The sequence below is a fragment of the Arvicola amphibius genome, chromosome 4, assembly GCF_903992535.2.
Source record: "Arvicola amphibius chromosome 4, mArvAmp1.2, whole genome shotgun sequence".
In the NCBI taxonomy this organism is placed as follows: Eukaryota; Metazoa; Chordata; class Mammalia; order Rodentia; family Cricetidae; genus Arvicola; species Arvicola amphibius.
This window is the reverse complement of record NC_052050.1, coordinates 38,481,287-38,503,820: the sequence shown is the minus strand read 5'-3', so window position 1 is coordinate 38,503,820 and position 22,534 is coordinate 38,481,287. Positions and strand designations below refer to the sequence as shown.

The 22,534-nt window shown below is 45.4% G+C and overlaps 1 protein-coding gene across 12 annotated transcripts in view; it reads right to left on the bottom strand.

Moving 5' to 3' along the window:
* Positions 1-22,534, bottom strand: part of Rffl (ring finger and FYVE like domain containing E3 ubiquitin protein ligase) — a 65,564-nt gene that overhangs the window by 12,538 nt on the left and 30,492 nt on the right. For 8 of the 12 annotated variants that reach the window (XM_038324596.2, XM_038324605.2, XM_038324600.2 and 5 more), the window contains one exon: positions 4,091-4,278. In XM_038324596.2, the coding sequence (XP_038180524.1) occupies positions 4,091-4,270 (180 nt within the window). In that variant the 5' untranslated portion in view covers positions 4,271-4,278. Of the gene's footprint in view, positions 1-4,090; positions 4,279-7,929; positions 7,953-15,175; positions 15,238-16,278; positions 16,361-22,534 lie in introns of those variants that run through there. The other 4 variants (XM_038324601.2, XM_038324599.2, XM_038324597.2 and 1 more) reach the window with 3 other exon arrangements.

The window sequence follows — 22,534 nt, the reverse complement described above, 5'->3', positions numbered from 1 at the left end:
TGAAAAGAAAAGAAAAGAAAAAGAAAAAGAAAAAGAAAAGGAAAACGAAGGAAAGTACTAAGATGCTACAGTAAGATCTGGCTTATCATTTCATTCTCAAATCCCCTTAAAAAGTATTAGTGTTCCTCCCCAATTTACAAGGAGAGAAACCAAGAATCCAGGAGATCAAGTACTATATTCAAGGTCAGATACTAAAGTCCGAGCTAGGATTGGTCAGTACTCTCTCCACAGAGACTGTTCACAGGTGTCCCTGCTCCGGCAAGGCCATTCAGAGTGCTGGGAAGTAGGTGGTACATGAGATCACTTCGAGATAAATATTTGGATAGGACGAGGAACTGGGATGCTAGCTTCTCTCCTTTATGAAAGCACACAGTGTCTCAGTTTAGAGACAAGTGTGACTGACTCACAAGCTGGCACTGCCTGGTGCAGCTCTTCCCACAGTCACAGACGGCACACCAAGGGTGCTCAGTCTGCAGGCTGTGCAAGTTACAGTGACATTTGACTGAGCTCTGCTCAGCCAATGACAAGTCACTCTCCCAAGAGCCACCTACTCAAGGGCACCTTTTCAAGACCTTAGCAGCAACTTTCTATTTCACGTTCCCTTAAATGTTACATTAGCTCACATGTTCCTGCTTCCTTTGTTCTCAATATGGAAAGCTGTTCAGCTCCAAGAACACCTGAGACCCATTCTGAGAGGCAGAATGAGGGCAAACTTTGGGTGGGGTTGAAGAGCCCACGTAGTTAGTGTTTGTCTACATGTCATCCACACAGTCCAGGCAAGCAAGAAGACACACACAAGTCCCCTTCTCTACTCAGCTTAAACCAGACAGGAAGCTACGCAGAGACTGAAAAGAACATGTGGCCACACCAGCAAAGAACAGTTGTGACCAGCAGTCATGTAAGTGGAAAATGGGAGCCCTGAGTATTTGGGGTTCAATCCTGATGCCTGGCTACAAATGAAGAGGTTGCAGTGTCATGAAGCCCTCATTTGGAGTGTTGCTAAAGTCAATGCAGTTTGACAAGACCGAGCTCTATATAATTATAAAACCTGTGCTGTTCAATCAGCCAAATCCAAATATCTCTCTTCTTCAAATGTATGTAGCTTCTGGATGCAAGATCAGAAGGCAAGGATGACAACCGAGTTTCTGCTACCCCTGCCCGCCAGGGACTCTGAAGCCTACCTCTGAACAGCTCTAAAGGAGGAGGGAAGCACTTGAGGCTAACAGCCTGCAGTGCAGTGGTGGAGACAACAAAGAAAGGCAGCCGGCTCTAAGCAAAGGGGAGAGCACAAAGGAAAGATGTGAGTAAATTCTAACCAATAGATCAATCCAGAGTAACAAAATAGCAAGAAAGATTACTCGGAAGAGGTTCTGTACTGAAACAAGAGCTAGCCAGCAGCCAGCCTTGGCCAGGGAACATGCCTTGGCTTTTCCCCCATCACCAGGCTGTCCTTACTTCCCCGGTGCATCATCAACCAAATTCCCTAGCGCTGCACAGGTCCACACTTTCATCCTGCTGCTGGCTTCTAACTACTAAAATATCAGAGATCATTTATATAAAACATGGTAAGGCAGACGCTCACAGGAAAGCATGATTACTCTTTCTCCCCCTAGTCCATCTCAGATCTTCTCAACCCCCCCCCCAAAAAAAACCCCACTCTGCTCTACATCTGAATACTATGCTCAAGTTCCAACCTAATACAGCCTCCTCCACCACCTCATATGGGTCCAGCTCAAGAGGCTGGCACCAGAACTCATTCTGAAACTGTTAGACCTCTACAACACCGTAGGTGGGCATTACCAGTACAGACGGGGACAGTTGCTTGTGGCCTGCCCCTTCTCTCCAGGACTGGGAACCTGAAGGATGAAGGGGACATACCTTACTTGTATTCTCTCTACAAGTCTTTGCTGTTGTCTGTGCTCTGAACCCAGTGAGCATGTGGAAAATACTGACCACAATGAGAGACAAACAAACAAAAAACAATGGTAGGATCCATGGGCAATTCAATTACTTCTAAAAAGCTATTTTGAAAGTATACTTGCAGCAGAAAACATCCTTAATATTCATAAAATTCACTGTAAATCACACTAAATTAATTCATAATTTAGAGCAAGAAAATATTGTACCAATATTATCTTTCATCATCCAAACGGGACCCCCTGCTGGAATGCTTCAGGCCACAGTGGCTTTCCTCTTGTCTGACTACACTCTGTACTCTGCCTAGACCTGTCTGTCCCACTGCAAGCTCCCTACACAGGGATGACCTCTTCATCCCTGTCTGCCTGGCCCGACAATGCCTGACACCAGCTAGATTTTTGCACTTATTTTCAACGGGGAAGGGGGACAATTTTAGTCATCCCCACGCTCCCAAGAACCTAGGCCTGTTACGTGTCATCTTGAACTTGATGCTCTGTGTAAAGTCTGAGATCTGAGTTTGATTCCTGATTCTAGTACTTAACCATGTGATAGCGAGGTACTGTTTGAGGTACTGTTTAACTATGTTGAGGTCTCTTGCTGCTTACCAAGAACCTGACATGTAGTTTTTACTTAAAACTTCTTCCTCCCTCCCTCCCTGTTTCTCTCTCCTCTCTCTCTCTCTCTCTCTCTCTCTCTCTCTCTCTCTCTCTCTCTCTCTCTCTCTCTCTCTCTCTCTCTCTCTCTCTCATTTATTTTTTTAAATTTTTTTGAGACAGGATTTCTCTGTGTAGCCTTGCAACTTGCTCTTAGACCAGGTTGGCCTTGAACTCAGGGATCCACCTGCCTCTTTGTACACTACCCACCACCACCCCACTTTTTAAATTTTAAACTCTAAGAGTTTGTCAAATGTAAAACAGGATTTGGTGGTTTCTAAAACTGAAATAGTTACTGTGGGGATTAAATGAAACAAACAAACAAAAATCTAAACTAGCTGGGCGCTGGTGGCACATGTTTTTAATCCCAGTACTAGGGAGGCGGATCTCTGTGAGCTCGAGGCCAGCCTGGTCTACAAAGCGAGTTCCAGGACAGCCAGAGCTACACAGAGAAACCCTGTATCAAAAACAAAGATGAAACAAAGAAAAAGAAAAATCTAAGCAAGGAATAGTAGCATACCTGTAATCTCAGCACTTGGGAGGCTGAGGCAGGATTACCCTGAGTTTGAGACCAGTTAGATTAACATGGTGAGGTAGAGGCTAGCAGACTAAGACCCTTTCTCAAAAACAACAAAATCCCAAAACAAAAGTCCTAGTAAAATTAAAAGTTTAAATAAAAAAAAATTAGCTTTATCTTATGTGCACTGGTGTGAAAGTGTCAGATTCCCTGGAACTGAACAGTTGTGAGCTGTCATATGGATGCTGGGAACTGAACCCAGGTCCTCTTAAGAGTAGCCAGTGCTCTTAATTGCTGAGTCATCTCTCCAGGCCAAAAAGTCAAAATTTTTGTTGTTGCTTCAAACAGGGTTTCATTACATAGCTCAGGTGACCTCGAACTCACCACACCAGGTGGACTTCAACAGTTCCTCTCATACAGCAGAAAGCATAAAAGAGTTATTTCCCCCGGGTTTCCCATTGTCACCATCTCATCCTCGAACCCTCCTAGCCATTGCAGGCTACCAACCTCTCGTTCTGTAAGACATGTACTGTCAGAGGGCACAGCAAAGGAACAGCCATACCCCAGTGCTGCCCATTGCACATGGTGTCTATGCCAGTGAGTGGGCTCCAGTTCCTCTGCTAGGGTTTCCTTGTCTCTCAGGAAGCTCTGACAGGCTTTTGATAATGAGGACAAGGTTAATCTGCAGTCAGGCCTTGTATGCAACAGCTAACAGAGCCAACACCTGCCATGCTTCCAACACGATGCCAGGCACACTTAGCCTCATTTCATTCCCAGCACTACAACAGGGCACTTCACAGCTGGGGCGGTGGTACAGCTGGTGAGCACTGAAGCTGGTGGCTGTGTAGGAGCAGCTGCTCCAAGTCTGTGCTGAGATGCTTTGCCTTCACTTGCACAGTTACACTCATTCTATGACCACGACAGGCCTGGGACCCCAGCATCACACAGGGGGAAGCCAGGTGGCTGGCCTGAGGTCCTGGGGTCACAGCGCAATGACACTTACCTTCCGGGTTGTGCTTGCGAAGTGGACCCCACAGGATTTGCAGCTTGGTTCCGAGCCCGTGGGGGAGGGGAAGGAGCTGTATCCAGGGTTGGAATAGGCTTGTGCCCTGGCTCCCTGTGGTGGTGGGGCCTCTTCAGGCTGTCCATCCAAGCAGAACCAGTTGCAGCAGGATGCCCACATGGTAAAATCTGGTACAGGAGAGGAAGAGGTAAGAGTGAGGGTGTACCATTACTGAAGTTTTATCCCCGCAGGCATAGGTAAGGCAGGATACATCTCCACACATGCTGAGTATGAGGTCACAACTTCAGGGTCCATGGAGGCTTGCCACCTCTTCTACCACCACAGTTAGTGTTCCACCCGAGCAAAGTGGGCTGCCAGGCTGGTATAAAGGCTTTGTAAGGTTACCTGGTCCTAACTTCTTTAATTTGAAATCTCACTTCATTAAAATTCATTCTTTTTTTTTTAAGATTTATCTATTATGTACATTTATACCTACACACCAGGAGAGGGCACCAGAGTTCATTATGGATGATTGTGAGTCATCTGTAATAAGCAATCCATCATTAATGTGCTGGGAACTGAACTCAGGACTTCTGGAAAGCAGCCAGTGCTCTTAACCTCAGAGCCAACTCTCCAGCCCTAAAATTCACCTTACCTAACAATTACAACTAGTTAACACCTATTTTGTTCAAGGGCATCATCACCTTGCCCTGAGGTTCAGACAGAATTCTCTGTCACACACACTGACCAGAGTGTGAGCACTATAAATAGGCAAGCCAGATGCAGAGACATATATCTGCAGCTCCAGCTACCTACCTAGTTGAGACAGACTAGGAGGGGTAACGTGAGCCTAGACAATAGAGCAAGGTCCTCTCTGAAAAAATAGCATATAAACCAAACAAGCTCAAAGAAGTGTACAGCTAACATTGGAGACTGTAATAATCCAGGTCTTCTCCTCACACCATGCCATCCTGACTTTCCTTCCCACCAGCCTATACAAAGACTCTTACTCCATACTCCCGCTCATCTAAACCTCTACGGGTGCGCTGTTCTTTTGTGTGTATGTGTGTCTGTGAGAGCCACAACTGCAGAGCCAGAAGAGGTTATCAGAAACCTTGGAGCTGGAGCTCCAGGAGGTTGTAAGCTGCCCTATGTGGGTGCTAGGACAACTCAGGTCCTCTAGAAGAGCAGCAGGAGCCGCCTTGTGGAAGCACTTCTAACAGTTTCCTACACTGACCATTTATTTTCTTCTCTCAAACTTTAGCTCATCTAAGGCAGGGACTATTTCCTATTGTCTATACTGGATCCTAGCAGCACTGGGCAAGCAATAAGTGTCCAACAATGGTGGATTCTTTAATAAGGAATGTTACATTTATTCCCATCACACATACCAAATTTAGGTATTGAGGACAAAAGAGATTGTTTTTTTTAAGTTCCAGAAAACAAAAAGGATCCAGCCTCTCAAACATCAGAACGACCTGATGACAGTGAGATCTACTAAACACCAAGCACTGCTGGCTGGGAGGCATGCGTGCAGCTGACAGCAGAGTAAGAAGTCAGCTGTGGACATTCTGAGCCTGAGCTCTTGGCTCAGAGATGACAGATGAATCATCTAGTGTTATTATTCAATAATACACACACACAAACACACACATACACACACACACACACACAGAGGATACTTCCTGCATTGTCTCTTTTTAACAACGGCATTTTCATAGTTCAAAGACAGCAAGTTGGAAGGAACTAAGAGGCAAATCAGTCCAGTGCTGGTCATTATATGGAAGAACAGAATAGGGCACAAGCAGGGAAGGGAATGCTCCAAACCCCATGAGTACAATTTTAGGCTTGACTGATGTGGGATTCCCCTCTGTATGCTGTGATTACCATTAATGAATAAAGAAACTGCTTTGGACCTATAGCAGGGCAGAACTTAGCTAGGTGGGGAAAACTAAACTGAATGCTGGGAGAAGGAAGGCAGGGTCAGAGAGAAGCCATGTAGCCCCGCCAGAGACAGACACTGGGAACTTTACCTGGTAAGCCACAGCCATGTGGCGATACACAGATTACTAGAAATGGGTTAAATAAAGATATGTTAGCCAATAAGAAGCTAGAGCTAATGGGTCAAGCAGTGTTTTAAATAATATAGTTTCTGTGTGATTATTTCAGGTATGAGCTGCCGGGTGGTCAGGAAACAAACAAGCGGCCCTCCTTACAACACTTGACTGACTTCTTTCAAGCTTTTTAAACTTTCTAACATGGCCTCTGACACACTCGTGACATACGTCATTTTCTTCTGTAAGTATGTTGGACTAACACCTGACTCCCTGAGAAAAGGGGATGTGACAGTACTCAGGTTGTCACACAGGTAGCTTAGTAACGGCTGCTGAATAATCAAGACATCTTGGGTAAGCACACATCAAAACCATTTGTTCCTGTCCTCTAAGTTACCAAAAAAGAGAGATCAAATTATACCTTACTACAAATTCATAGTACACATGGCATAGTGATAAAGAACATGTCACACATGCATTGTAAGTTAAAATAAATGAAGCTGGGCGGTGGTGGCGCACGCCTTTAATCCCAGCACTCGGGAGGCAGAGGCAGGCGGATCTCTTGAGTTTGAGGCCAGCCTGGTCTACAAGAGCTAGTTCCAGGACAGGTTCTAGAAACTACAGGGAAACCCTGTCTCGAAAAACAAAAACAAAAGAAACAAAAAAATTAAAATAAATGAGTTTTTGTGGGTTTTATTTGCTTAAAGGTAAGGTCTCAAGCATCCTAGGCTGTCCTTAAACTACATAGCTAAGATGTCCTGAAACTCCTAATCTTCCGGCATCCACTAGTCAAGTGCACCATCACACCCAGTGTGAAAGCCCAGTTCTTTGTTGACAGGCCATGAGTAGCATTTCTCTAAAAGGGAGTTCCACAATTCTTTTTTTTTTTTTTTTTTTTTGGTTTTTCGAGACAGGGTTTCTCTGCAGCTTTAGAGCCTGTCCTGGAACTAGCTCTTGTAGACCAGGCTGGCCTCGAACTCAGAGATCCGCCTGCCTCTGCCTCTCCACAATTCTTTAAATCACATGTTGCTATGTCTGAGTGTGTACATACAGGGCACACATTCCGCCCTGCTCTGCTACCTGGGGGCCATGCTGTCCACCTCTACCAGGTCACACCCTTTTTACACTTCACATTTGTCCTCTGACACACTACAGGAAAATACAACACTCAACAAGTATTAGCAGCTTCTACCTGCACTGTAAAAATGCCTTTAACTACAATTTCCTCGGGGAAAGCAAAGGTAGACTATAAACCCAGGTTTCACCAGTTACCAGGTGGCTCTCTGGGTCTGTCTGCAGGGGGCAAGGCCATGGATGATTCAGTAACTTCTGTTAAAAGCTCTCCTTAGCCAGACATGTAGTACACACCTTTTAATCCTAGCACTCAGGAGGCAGAGAGAAGCAGATCTCTATGAGTCCAAAGCCAGCCTGGTCTACATAGTATCAGGTTAGCCAGAGCTACCTAGTTAAACTCATCAAAAAATAAAAGAACAGCAACAAAAATCTCCTCATTCATACTCTCTCTCTCTCTCTCTCTCTCTCTCTCTCTCTCTCTCTCTCTCTCTCTCTCTCTCTCTCACACACACACACACACACACACACCCTTTACTAATGCCAATCCCTCTGTTCTTCCCAGTGCTCAGTAACCATCCTCAGGGAGATAATGGTCTACCAGAGTTGCTAGAACTCTATGGAGGTTTGTACAGAGTGTGGTGGGGGTTGGGGAGCAGGGCTAATACAAAGATGGCAGAGGCGCGACAAGGGTTCACTAATGAGGGACCATACCTAGATATGACAGCAGGGAGAATTTACCAGAAAGCCAGGAACAGAGGCATTTTCTAGGAAAAACAAAAATAATATGTATCATTGGAGAAACTACAAAATGCTTATATGGGCTAAATGAGGTAAATAAAAGGGACACAGTTAACCAGGAACCATGGGAAAACCTTGTATTCCAGGACTCTAATGTGACTACCTTACTTATTTGGGTGCACTTGTGGTAGTAAGCACTCTGTGGAACAGACCAGCAAGGGGTAGGTTAGGAAAAGACACTGCTTCAGAAGTAGAGCCCACAGGAATGAGGAAAGGGGCTGGCAAATCTCTGACAGAATTAGCAAGATGTGCCAGTTAACTGAAAAGGGTTAGGAGGCGGGTGCAAGGCAAATCTAAGGATAACTAAAGGGGATTACTCACTAATATGACATCCTCGGGAGAGAGCATGTGTAGGTGTGAGTTAAGATGATAAAAATTGAGTTTCACGGCCGTGGGACATGCATGTCCAGGTGTGCACGTCTAGGCTGATCTAAGGATTTAAGAACACCTGACCCACTGGAACTACACTGGGCCAGAGTGGGACAGGAGACCGGCTGAATGCTCCGAGGCTCCCAAGAAGGCTCTCAGAAACGCAAGCAGTGGAAAGCCAACCAGAGAAGGGGCAGAGGGTGCCACAGGAGGGAGAACCGGAAGAGTTGCTTCAAAGAAATGAACAGTGCTGTCCAATAAGACAGGGAATGGAACACAGCGAGGGACTTCAAAATGTCCAAGGCCAGCCGGGTGGCGGGGGCGCACGCCTTTAATCCCAGCACTCGGAGGGCAGAGGCAGGTGGACCTCTTTGAGTTCGAGGCCAACCTGGTCTACAGAGCAAGTTCCAAAACTGCAAAGAAACTCTGTCTCGGGCTGGAGAGATGGCTCAGAGGTTAAGAGCACTGGCTGCTCTTCCAGAGGTCCTGAGTTCAATTCCTAGCAACCACATGGTGGCTCACAACCATCTGTACTGAGATCTGGCGTCCTCCTCTGGTGTGGGGGCATACATTGAGGCAGAAATGTTGTATACATAATAAATAAATAAATCTTTAAAAAAAAAAAAAAAGAAAGAAACCCTGTCTCCGGGAAGGAAAAAAAAAGCCGAAGGGCCTTTGTTTTAACAAAGTGTGAGTGTATTCTGCCTGAGCAGTTTAGGAAGAAAGCAGCTGAGTGGTGACCACAGGAAGAGAATAGAAAACTCAACACTGACTGGAAGAGAAAGAGAAGGCAGCAGCTGAAGAGGACCTGCCTAGGATCACTAGGGTAAGTGCAGACACACAGACTGCAGAGGAAGGGAAGCCATCAGTGCGGGGGAACAAGGGCTAGGAGGACAAGGGATTGTGATCAGGTAAGGAGCTAACTCACTCCTGCGCAGGGGAAGCTCATCTCTTTCACCACTGTGGGATGGAGATGAAGGCAGATGGAAACAAGAGGCCGGCAGCGTTAACAACAGAAAAGTGAAGGAATAAAATAAAAAGCGCAGGACAGAGTTGGTTATTAAAATTTTTTCTAGGGATTCATCAAGGTAGAGTATTTAGCATGCTTAGGCTCATCCTCATCGTGACAAAGAGGTAAGGATTCTGAGAAAAACAGAGGTACGGGCTGTCATGTAAGCAGACCTACATTTAAGATACATCTAGTAGGTAAACAAAGGCTGCGTGCTGGACTCTAGTGGAATATTACTTTAGCTATGTAAAGATGCACTACATCTGTTTGTGTTGCGGAATATTACCTTAACTAGGCAAAGATGTGTTACATTTGTTTAATTATGTAAAGATGTGTTGCTGTTTTACCTTGCCTCTCTAAGGTACCTGACTGGTGTAATAGAAAGCTGGATGGCGAACAGCCAGGCAGGAGAGGGACAGGCGGGGCTGGCAGGAGAGGGACAAGCGGGGCTGGCAGGCAGAGAGAATGAGGAGGAAGAATCTAGGCTTGAGAGAATGAAAGAGGAAAGAACAAGGAAAAAAAAAAGAGACGCAGAGGCCAGCCAGCAAACAGCAAGCCAGGCATGGAAGGAGCAGGCAAAGTAGGACATAAAGAATGAAAGAAAAGTCCCAAGGCAAAATCTAGATGAAGAGAAACAGGTAAATTAAGTTATAAGAGCTAGTGGGACAAACATAAAATAAAGCCAAGCATTCATAACTAATAGTCTCCACGTTGTTATTTGGGAGCTGGTTGGTGGCCCAAAAGAAAGCCTGCCACAGTACTCTGCCAGCTTAATGAGCACCCAGGAAGCAGTCACTATGCTGAGGCACTGGGACTGCAGAAGCAAGGCCCTCAATCCAGAAGAGCATCCAGGAGGTCACCATGGCTACCCACAGCCACTGGGATACAAGATCAGGCCCACTGCTCAGCACTGTCTCGTTCTTCTAAGCATCTTGGAAGAACAGCCTACTCAAGCCTTGGCTGCTCTGAGAAGCAGCAGATGGCCCTGTGAGAAGACTTGACTCTTGTCACGTCGCGGCCCCACAGGCCAGTGCTCATCTGACTATGTAAACTCAGGGAAGGTGAACTATGGAACGGAGGCAGCACGTGACAAGAGCAACGGTGTCAGACCCCGAGGCCTGCTCAGTCTAACAGACCAGGTCCACGCAGTCAGTGGACCAGGCGCTTGTTCACCGAGATATTTAAATAGCAGAAAAGAAACATCTGCTACTGTGGTCAGTTAAAAGTACTCTCCTATCAAGCTGGCAAGCTCTAACTAACAACTATGTTCCCAGTCCCCAGGGCAAGAGGCTATCATGCTGACACCACCACCACGCAAACAAAACGCAGCCCTAAACAGAAACACAGCCCTAAACAGACACACAAGGCATCGGATGACGTTGCTAAATGACAAACCGGGAAACCAGCTATGGGACGGGGTAAAGAGGACACTTTGGGAAGCTAGACTCTGTCCTGCAAACCCCTTCCTAGATCTTAAAAAGACAAGGCAAAAACTCCTCAGTTCCCTCACCCGTTCTGACAAGATGGATTCTGGGGTTTATTCCTCACCAGCTGCACTTTTGCTGTGCTTGACTGAAGCCATTCCACCATGCATGAAGGACAGAAAGGTGGAGCGTGAACAAGAAACTGTACTGTCCCCCAAAGAACCCTTCAGGACAGGCAGGTGTGGCAAGTGAGCATGTGGGTTTTGCAACTTCATGGAATACGCTGGTACTTCTGATGCTGAACAGGAAAGCTGTGGTGTTAATGATAATGTAAAATAAATTGCCTATTCCGGGTGGGTTTGGTACAGTCCTAGAGGCAAGAGAGAAGATAATACAGTTTCTCAAAAAAAAAAAAAAAAATCTAGATTCCTAAGTAATTTACAAACATTCCTCCACTCTGTACAGCTGCCCAAGGCAAATCATTTAAAGTGCATCACTGGCTGTTGTGGGCTTGGCTTCAAAAGGAGTGGGGACAGAAAGGGGACAGATTTACAATGAGATTCAAAAACCAACTCACTAGCCACCTCATTACTAAAGCAGTAATGCCCCCCAGATTTGCATGCAGTCTGTCCTGATTAATTAACCCTTCTGTGTAGCAGAGCGGCTCTGCAACAAGGGCTCCACAGAAGCAAACGGCTACATCCGGGAACTAACACATTCACAGTGAACCCACTGTATACAACCTTACAAAGGTCCCTTAACAACACCCAGCTGAAGTGCCCTCAAGCCTCAGAAGTGCCTTGTGACACAGCAAATTATCAAACGGCTGGATCATCTCATTTATCCAGGGGTGGCGCACCTATGGCCACTAATGTATTCCTGGAATGGTTGACAGCATCCATGCTCTAAGTGCATAAAGCAAAGCATCCGGTGTTATGGATCGTTAATACAGAATGGGCTGAGTTTCATCTTGTATATTATCCTTAAAAAGCAATTAAAGTACAATTGCTAAGGCTCTGGAGGGAAATGCTGTGGAAGGCCTATCAATATGGCTTAGTCAAGGTTCTCTGAAGTAACTGATAAGTAATTATATATGTGAGAGGGACAGAACAGTCACGGACTAAAAAAACGCTGCTTTTTCTGTCAGACCCCGAGCTACAAACTTCACCCAGCATCCCTAGCTCATGCAGTTCTAACAAGCAGTGTGAACTGGTCACTTTTCAGGTAAGAAAACCAAGAGAAATAAGTTGCTGAAAGCCACAGGAAGTGGGTAGCAAAGCCAAGGCTCTATACAGAAGTCAGTCTACCCTGCAGTTACCCCACTCTGGGTTCTAACTCTATTAGAACTTTTTTTGTTTATGTACAAGCATGCTCCAAGATCCCCTGGGTTTTACAAACTTTTCCTTATCACAAGACAAATACAAATTACAGGCCAAGTACCCAGAGGCACAGCTAAAATGGAAGAGATTCTAACAAGTCTAGGTAAGGCTGGAGAGCAACTAGGTAGGATTCTAACATTGCCGGGAGAAGGGGAACCCACATGGTACCAAGTGTGCATCAGTAATGACAGGGGAGAGACAATGTGTACATACATGTGAGAGATGTGATATACACAAAAACATACATTTAATTCCGTGGCTTCGCAATTCTGTTTCCAGGTATAATACACTTACCAAAAGAAATGCATTCATCAAAAGAAAGCATACAAGAATATCCTTGGAGGCACTATTAGGGCCCCAAGCTAGACACAGCCCAAATGCATGCCAAGAGCAAAATGGAGAAGGAAACTATTTTTATGCAACTATGAGATATATACACAGCAGTACAGACAAATCTTATATAGATTTGTCAAATCTAATGCTGACTAAAAGAAACAGGGGAAAATGTATATATACTAAATGATCACATCTAAAAGGAGCCGAGTCATTTTAGTGTGGAAATTAGGATAGTGCATCCTGGCATGATGGCATATCCCGAAGCTCCACCTACTTGGGAGACTGAGGCAGTTAAATCACTTGAGCCTATTAATTTAAGGCCTGCCTGGGCAACACAGAAAGATATAACCAATCAATTGGGAAAAAATCAAGAATAGTGGCTGTGCTTGGGAAGGATAGGTGGAAAGTGGTACAGGAACTTTTGCTAATATTCTTTTTAAATTTCTTACTTATGTTAGTGTATTTGCCTATTTGTATGTGTACACGAGTGCAATGCCCACAGAGGCCAGAAGAGGGCATCAGATTCCTCAGAACAGGAATTAGGGGCAGGTGCTGGGAATGAAACCATGGTTTCCTGTAAGAGCGCAGAGCTCTTAACCACTGAACCATCTCTCCAACCTCAAAGTTTCCTAAGAGATTACATAGATATGACTTGTAAGAGTTAATTAGCTAGCCTTGAACGTGTAGCAATCTTCCTGTCTCTACCCGGCTGAACGCTGGGATTAAAGCCATGTGCCACATGTGCTAGTTTTACTTGGAATTTGTTTGGTTTGGAGATAACTCACAGAGATCCGCTTGCCTCAACCTCTGAGTGCTAGGATTAAAAGCACATGCCACCATACCACCTTAATGGGATATTTTAAGCACCTAGTAAAATACATACAATTTGTAATAACTAAAAAGAAACCATTTTGACTCCCACCCCTGAAAAGTTCATTTTCTCTGCACCAAAATGCCTCTCAATGATTTGCTAGAGTTCCTTAACCTCCATGTACTCGTCAAGCTTCTCCAAACTCCCTGGCCCGGGTGCTCCACATAAGCTCTCCTAAGTCACCGAAGCATCTCCTCAACCTCGCAGCACTCCTGGACACAGTGGTCCTCCCCGAGCCTCCAGAGCTCCACACCACGAACTCCTCTGACCTCCAGAGCATTCCGCTGGTTCTCAGAGGCCAGGCACACTCCAGCTCCAGCACACTCAGAAGTGAAGAGTCCCATCAGCACCTCCCCCACCCCGGCAGCAGTCAGCTTTTCATCCCTTCCTGCCCTCTCCCTCCTTCCGGTTTCCACTGTGTCTTCTGCCTGGACAGCTCCCCCAGCTCTCAGGTCTGACCCTGTCTCTGGAATCCTCCCCACTTAAACACACTGCCCCGATGTGCCCTGCTCTCCTTCACAGCTTTCATAATTGACTCTAGACACCCAAATTGTAGGATGAATAAACTGTGGTCAAGTACTACTAATTTTATCAGCAAAGCTGACATAGCAAGTTCTCAATTCTCCTTAGGACCAAAAAGCTCATTCTCAGTATTTACAGGGACAACGTGACTGAGAAAGAAAAATCCTGTGGGAACAAATCTAAGCTTGTGTATGTTGTCTGAACTTATTATATGGTGGATGCATACGCACATGTGTATAAAGGCAGGAGGTCAACATCATGTGCCACCCTTGATTACTCTCCTCCTGACTCTTTAGACACGTTCTCTGTTCTCTCACTGAACCTGGAGCTCCAGAGCTCTGCCTGTGTCCGCTCTACCAGTGCACACAACTGCACCTGGCCTTTACATGGATTCTGAGGCCCTAAGTGCCGGTCCTCCTGATCTCAAGTAAGCACTATGCCAACTGAGCTGTCTCCTGAGCCCCTACTTAATTTTTAAATCTCTATACTTCCCAGAGGTAGGTAACTGTAGGGATGAAAAGTAACATCCATAAAGTACCTATTCAGTGGTGAAACATCCGATGGACAGCACATTACAGACATTATTAAACTGTGATACAATTCTAAAATGGCAATGACCTGTGTATTTCAGTGGCTCCACTTTTCTTCCCGGTCACCCGAGGTACTGTGTGGGGCAGCGTTGGCACACAGCTGGTTGATAACATTGCCCACATGATAAAGAATCCCCATTTCTTAAGAACTCACCTGAAATTTAAAATCATCTCTCAACTTGGAAGACAGTGGCTTGCTTTTAAAAATAAGTTGGTCAGGCAAGAAACTTGAACTCCCTGAAGCTGTTAAAATCTCAGGGCTGCGGCTGGAACTCTCCTGCAAACCTGCTGGGGGCATCTAATCCTGATCTGGGAAGATTTAAGATGCTGGTAACACAAGGAACAGCAACTAAGTGACGGTTGCAGTCATAAGCAAGAAACCTGCAGACTGAACCATATTACCAGCTGGCCTCACGTACCGGTGTGTAGCAATGGAGCATGTTCTCTCTGATTCTGAGATCATTTCTGAGATATTTATTTCACAATAAAGAACTCAGAACCCCTAAGTCACAGAGGAAACAAGAATATGGTGGAACTTTAGAACCCAAGGCTCAATAAAAACCCCACTGAAGTGGCGCATGGGCCAGACATAAACAAGAAAGACTTCACAAGGTGGGAACTCATTTTCAATCCCTTTAAATCTTGAGAGACATACCCACCTTCCAAGGCAGTCTTTTGGATGTGGGTAATGGATAACAGATTCCGTAGTTGAGAATTTTATCTGAGGGATAAAATTAGAGAAGACAAAAGAGTTTTTTAGGGGGAAGAAGGTCGCTCCCAAATATGCTATATTTAAAATTGATTTTGGCATCAGTCAAACTGTCCTTAAATTCTGTCTGTTATACTTAGTGAGTGCGCTTGAATGTGGTCTCTGGGCTCCACACTACAAGGAATAAATATCTTCTATACGCACAGGCTGACCAGAGAAGTGGCGATCTGCGTGGAGAAATCTTACTCATATCGTACTGCTTCCCACTTTCCATGAAGAGCAGAGGGCAGTCAGCTGTGGTAGCCCAAGCCTACAATCCCAGCATTTGCAGGGCGGGAGGTAGGCAGGAGGATCAAGCAGAGTTCAAGACTTGAGTTACATGAGACCCTTCTCTCTTTCTCTCACACAACTTCCTACACACCCGTACCCTCAAACACATAACAGCAGAGGGCAGCGCTAGGCATAAACACTATTGGGCAAGGTGTTGGTAAGGACTAAATGTCTGCCTCTCTCCACACTAGCTTCCAGCGCCTCTACGCACACACATGCCGGTGCCGGTGTCGTTAGGACAGTTAAGCTTGGCAGTTCCTTTCCACTCCCAAGCTAGATACTTCATTACAAAGGACTGGAGCCTTGGCAGTGAGCTATCGCCTGGATGTTGCTTTGAGGGCCAAAAGGAAAGCTGGTAGAATTGTTCAGACTCAAAGATCCTGGGTGATCCAGGAAAAAAAAATATATGTGTGTGTGTGTGTGTGTGTGTGTATGTATGTATGTATGTATATATGTGTGTGTATGTGTGTATATATATGTATGTATGCGTGTGTGTGTGTGTGTATATATATATATATATATATATATATATATATATATATATATATATATATGAACAAAGTAAAGCCAGAAGGTAGTGGCACAAGCCTTCAATCCAAGCACGAGGGAAACAGTCAGGCAGATCTCTGTGAGTTCAAGGTCAGCTTGATCAACAGAGTTCCAGGATAACCAAGGTTGTCTTGAAACAAAACAAAACAAAAGAGAACAAAGGGTTAAACCGACCCTGACAGTGAAGATGGCAGGGAGACACTTCCCACTAGCAGCAACTGGGCTCTCTTCCTGAAGTGGGAACCATTGTAAACAACTGAAAAACATAATAATCACAAGTTATAAATGTTCTCGGGAACTCCCTGGTTTCAACTAGTCTATGACAAATATCTGCAGAGGGATCTCAGCATCTGCTCCGAAGTTCAAGGAAAAGTAATTCCTACCGATGGAGTGGTGCCAAAATATCACCCCCGGGGTCGGACCAATTAAATGGTTGCTTCTTAGTGTGGCGTTCAGGAGAGATGACAGATTGAACACTGCAGCGAAAACCCACACATTCATTTCAGCCCAGGCACTCTGCCCCAAAGGGAGAGTCAATCAGAAAAGGAAGCAGTTAGGAGTGAAGTCTTCTAACGAGGCTGAACAGAATCATGGGACCCGCGGTTTAATTACTGCAGGACCCATCTTCTGCCAAGACTGATGGCACAGCTCACGAGGACTACAGAGACTCAGCTCCCTCTAGTCCTCCTGTGCAGGAGACAGGACTCACCAGACAAACTTGAGGACTTTCTGCCTCAAGAAGCTGTGTTCACAAAACACTATTATGCTGGCAGACTACAGGCGAGCCAGGATTAAAATAAAGAAGCCAGGGGCCAGTGGAGAGAGCTCCTGGTGCCCCAGGAAAAAACAATGTGCTAGTTCCGATTAGTATCAAATGACACAATCTACTTTTTTTCCAAAGAAGCCTGCACAAAATGTGGCCAAGTGTAATAGACAGCACCCTAAACCCTGCTTTGACTCAACTGATTTAAAATTAATTTCCTCCAAACAGAAATCTGCTACATTAAAAGAATCACTGAAAGGGTTAAAACATGCACATCATGAGAGCTTAATATATAATGTGCGCTCAGGGAAGAGTGGCTATAATAGATTTTTTTAAACTCTGATTACATCATAATGAATTTTTATTACATTTGGGATGGGCATATGCCAGAGCATATGTACAATCAGAGGTTAAATTCCAGGTATCAGTTCTCTCCTACCACGTGGATTCTGGGGACCAAATTCAGGTCACCAGGCTTGGCAGCAAGCACCTCTACCCACTAAGGCTGGGTACTGGCCCTCCACTTAATTTGACGGCAGCCTCTCTTGTTATTGCTGTACCTTTGCTGCACAGGTGCCACAGAAGCCAGACCAGCCTCTGGTGCCATCCTCCCATCACAAGGTAGAAATGCTGGGGCTGGGGTGACTTCCAGGGATCTGAGCCATCTTGCTGGTCTAAACAAATTGCCTTTAAAGCTTTTTGTTTCCCCACTGGAATCTATGTTACCCAGGCTGGTCTCAAACTCATGGACTCAAGCAACCCTCCCACCTCACAAGGTACAAGCCAGCATACCTGACTTTTCAAGGTTTTTAGAAGACAAAGACCCCTTTTCTTTGCTTTACCTCCTTCAGACTATCCAAAACCTTTACTCCAGTTCAGTCTAGTTCCTAGCAAAAGGCAGAATGAGCTGTGGCCTTGCCTATCACTTCTAAGTGAGTGTGGAACCACTTGAAGAACTTCCTGGAGCCACTTACAAGGGGCCTGCCCCTTCCTTGTAGGCCAGATTGTGACATTCCTTCCCTTTTCTACCCCACTGCAGTAAGTTTCCATTTGTCTTCCTCTGCTGCAGTCCGGCCAACTCACAATGTGGTGCTAGAACGAGCATCCTCACCTCCAGCCTGACCTAGAGCTGCACCACCAGCAGCAGCAGCCTGCCCCTCGCACAAGTCAGTGACAGATGGAGGAGGAACTCACACCAAGCACCTTCTTCCTCCCAGGCTTTTAGCCTGCTGTGATGTTTGGTCTCATCTGAAAATTATGTTGACTTTCTACAGCACTTTCTATTCTTGCTGGATGTAATGAGCCCAGCATCCATCCAAGAAGCAGAAAAAAATGGAGGTGTCTAGCTGTAGTCTGCCAGCACTACAACAAAAACCACCATTATAATTTCACCAGTCTCCCCTACCAAACACACCTGGGTTTAATTTGGCCCTCAGACATTACTATTCCACAACAAATTATAAATTGGCCCCTATTCGATATCCTTTGATAACATCAAGACCCCAGTTCTGATTTAGGAAGTAGAGTCCTGATTATCTTAACTTGCCAGGCCACCAGCCCAGCCACAACCCCCATTTTTAAAAAAAGTTTTATTTTCTTCTTACCGATTTGCCCCTTGAGTTACAAAGCGGAAGGACACAGAGACTGTACTGTAACTAAGGCCTTTACCTGGAAGCCTAGGTACCCCTGAGCACGCTCAGTTCAATGTACTGAACCAAGTTTACTCTCAGCACCTGAGAGATTGACACACCAGGCTCAGTGACCTTGGCTGGTTCTTAAAACAAAGGAAATGTCAGCTCTGAAAGTGTTAATGGAGCTTGCTCCGAGAGGTGCCTGCCTGAGTAGCCAACAATCCCAATGACTTAGGACAATAAAAATGTATTTCTTAGTCAAACGGTAATTTAAAAGAAGACCTTTACCTGTACCTAATTATAGCTTGAGACAGCAGAATGGATCAGTTTTGAAATAACTCAAGCAGTTTTAATAATCCACAAATATTCCAAGGTGACTCACTGCAGGTGGGTATCCCATAGCCAATCTGGTCCCCTAATCAAGGCAATAAAGCAGATTTCACAGTAGGAAGCAATGAGGAATGGGGGTAGGGCTTGGAAAATAGGGGCTGTTGTGACTGCTTACCAGCTGGGTGACCTCAGGGCAAATTACTTATTTGATGGCTTCTCCAGAGACTTGCCAAAGGGGGAAACAATTGAGCAGCCACTATTAGATCCCGCCTCCAGTAGCAAGGAAACTTTAAATCCAAAGATAAAAAGCCTTAGCAAAGGCCCAGTGTACTTTATAAACTACCTGGGTAAGTACACACTGGGAAAGAAGGTACTAGGAATCCTGGAGACTCACAAAAGGAACCTGCTACTCAAAAATCTGGTGAATTATGAGCTAAAATTTTTTGTTATTTTTTAAAAAAAGAAGCTAGCATAGACTGAATCCCACACGTACCAAAAGTAGACCAGCAGCCGTCAATACAGTGTTACTTCATTTCATAAACCATATGGATGCAGTATGGTGTAAACCAAGGGAAACACCATGCTGCAGACTCCAAACACAGACCTGGGCCCCAGAAGAAAGACTGCTATGTTCAGAAGCCAGAGCTGTGTTGTGGTTGAATATGTAATGTCCCCATTGGCTCCTGTGTTGGAGCACTTGGTCCCCAGGTGATGCTGTTTTGGTAGGCTATGAAATGTAAAGGAGATGGAGCCTTACAAGGGCAAGTCAGCACTATGGATGTACCTTGAAGCTTTATAGCCCACTTGTCTAGTCCTGGCTCTCCTAGGACTACAGATGCACTGTGACTAGGCATGTCCCTGTACCATGCATTTCCTGCCATGGCAGACTAGCTCCATAAGCTGTAAGCTAAGAAAAACAAAAACAAAACAAAACCCTCACACACCTTCTCCTCTAAGCTCCTGCTAGCCAGACTGGGATCACAGCACTGAGAAAAGGCACTGAGGTGTGCAGTAAATGGCTACCAGCTCCTTTCCACACCAGGAACTGATTTCTCCAGGAAAGCTTCAACACTAAGTCTTAGCCTGGATACTTCTCCCTCAGCCTCCAGATGTTGGGATAATTACAGGTGTGCACCACACCTGGTTAGTTTTGACTTTTTCCCCAGAGCAAGCACTCAAGCTGCAGTGAAGACAAGCGCATTCTGGTTTGAACCTGACTTGCTGTTTGGGATTGTCTGGCTGCTGTGCGCTGCTGCTCTCCAACTCCACATCAGACCTTTGACAAACAGGTAACCTTTCATGGCTTCTGACAGCCAGCTCACTGGACAGGAAAATCCATTACTATTTAAAGTCAAAGATTTGCCTAGCAAGCACTCATAAGTCACAAACCTCTATGACATTTTCTGGATTTCCCATGCTTCATACTGACATCTGACCTGCAATAAGCAATAAAAATACCACAAATGGTGCTGAGATAAGGAAATGAAATCTAAAACAAAACTTGGAATATGAAGGTTGAAAAAGAGGCACAAAAGTTAGAAGTGTTTTTATGGTTAAACCTTGGCCCCCTTTCAAATGCAGAAGAAAAAGGTTTCTGTCAGCTGGTCCACAGTGCTGAGCCCAGCCTGCCACCAACCTAGCAGCTGTTGAGCACTCCAGCAGCCTCAGCCATCTGAGAGGCCTGAGGCCCTCACACTAGGTCTGACTCCACGGCTTTCCACAGACACCCAGTAAACGCTGGGCACAACAGCCTGGCTTTTATGGACAAGTCATTTAGTTTCCTTTGGTCTGTCTCCTCATCAGGAAAATAGGAGGGTGGAACTCCACTAATTTCTAATGATCCTTCCAGCTGTAGAAAAAAAACTCAAGAGATTTAAAATTAGCAGTTGGTGGAAGTGCCTGTGGCTTCCTGGATGGTTTCTCTGGTTTAAAAAGATGTCTCTAACATACCACGTCCCATAGTGGGAATACTACATGCCTCAATCTAGTACCCAAAGAATTTACCCTCTCTTCCCTTTCAATGTGGGATAGAAAATTTCCCACTTGGAAGAAAACTAATGATAAATCTTAAAGACCATTCTTCATATACGGTCTTTTTATTATGAGCTTAATGTAATCACTCTTTGTTCCAACACTAGTCATGTGACTTGTGGAAAGAGAAGCACAAGAGGGTGGGGGGATGGGCCCCGCAGGAGGCACACCCACACCAAGTGACTGTTAATGGGGGAAAATCGGGGTGAGAGAATGGAGCAGGTAAGTATGAGAGTGAGTGCCAAGAGCAGATCACAACAATCATCTCAGAAAGAGAGGAGAGGGGACAAATGGCAGTCAGAAGCTCCATGTGCTCATGTGACTGACAGACAGACAGACAGACAGACAGCCTTACTGTGTGCAAGGAACAGAACTGGACACCAGGGGAAATGCAAAAGTCAGCACACAGATACGCTCACAGAACAGAGTGAGATAAACACAAGTTCACAGCCGCTAAAAGAAAAGGCAGAAAAGTGCACTGTGACATAAAGGTGACACGAAAGAGACTCCTGTGGAGGAGTCAGAGGAGGATGGGACGCTCCCAGTGACGCACCAGACAAAGGAGGCTTCCTGGGAAAGAGGACACACGTAAGTCATAAGCAGAGCAGAAACAATGGTGCCTGAGAAAGAAATCAAAGACGCGTTAAGTACAAGTACCTGGGTTTGATTTGAGACACAGGCAGGCAGGAGGAAAAGGCAGTCTAATTATAACCTTAGCAATCCTAGAGTCATGACTAAATTGGATAGCTGGACTGGAGTCAGAGTGAGAATTCAGAAATCGGCCTTAGAATGTGAATTTAAATGTCATGGAAGAAGAGGATTCTGACAAGCTAGAAGCCTGAAGAAACTCAAAACCTTGGCCCATAAAATTAACATAAAATCTGTGTGAATAGTATGTAAAAAGGCTTGAATGGTGATATGGTATTAATATATTAAACAAGGAATGTGATGCTATTGGGCCAGACATCCCAAAGCAGTGAGCAGCAGAGCCATGGCTAAGATCAAGGAAGACACGCTAAAACAGCAGGACAATCCAAAGGTGGAGCTGTCCCAGCTTCTTGCTAAGGTGACAGGCAGTACTGCACCAAGCTCTCCAAACCCATCATGAGTGTCCTCATCACCACTAACCAGATCCAAAGGAAAAACCTCAAAAAATTCTACAAAGCCTCTGGACCTGCTACCCAAGCAGACTAGAGCCATGTGCAGCCGGCTCACCAAGCACAAACAGAAGCTGAGACCAAGAAACAGCAGAGGAAGGAAAGGCATTGTCTGCTGTGCAGGTGTGTGGTCAAGGCCTGAGGTGGTCACAGCAATAAAGCACCAGACTGGCTGGAAAAACAGCAAACAAAACAAAGATGTGACTTCATCAAAGAGCGGTCAAGAGAAACTTGGAAAGATCTAAGAAAAATGTTCTCAGTGTGGACGCTATTATAACCCGCTCATCTGCCTCCGGCTCCCAAGCCGCAGAGCAAACACTTCTTCGCTGATCCCTTCTCTGCCACTGTGACAGTCTTCCTATCTATCTGACTGGATTTGGAATCACTCAGGAAACGCGACTCTGGGTTTGTCTTTAAGGGTATTCTGGAGAGGGAAGACCTACCCTGAATGTGGGCAGCATAACCCCATGATCTGGGGTCCAAATAAAGGGGTGGGGGCACAGAACATAGGGGACACC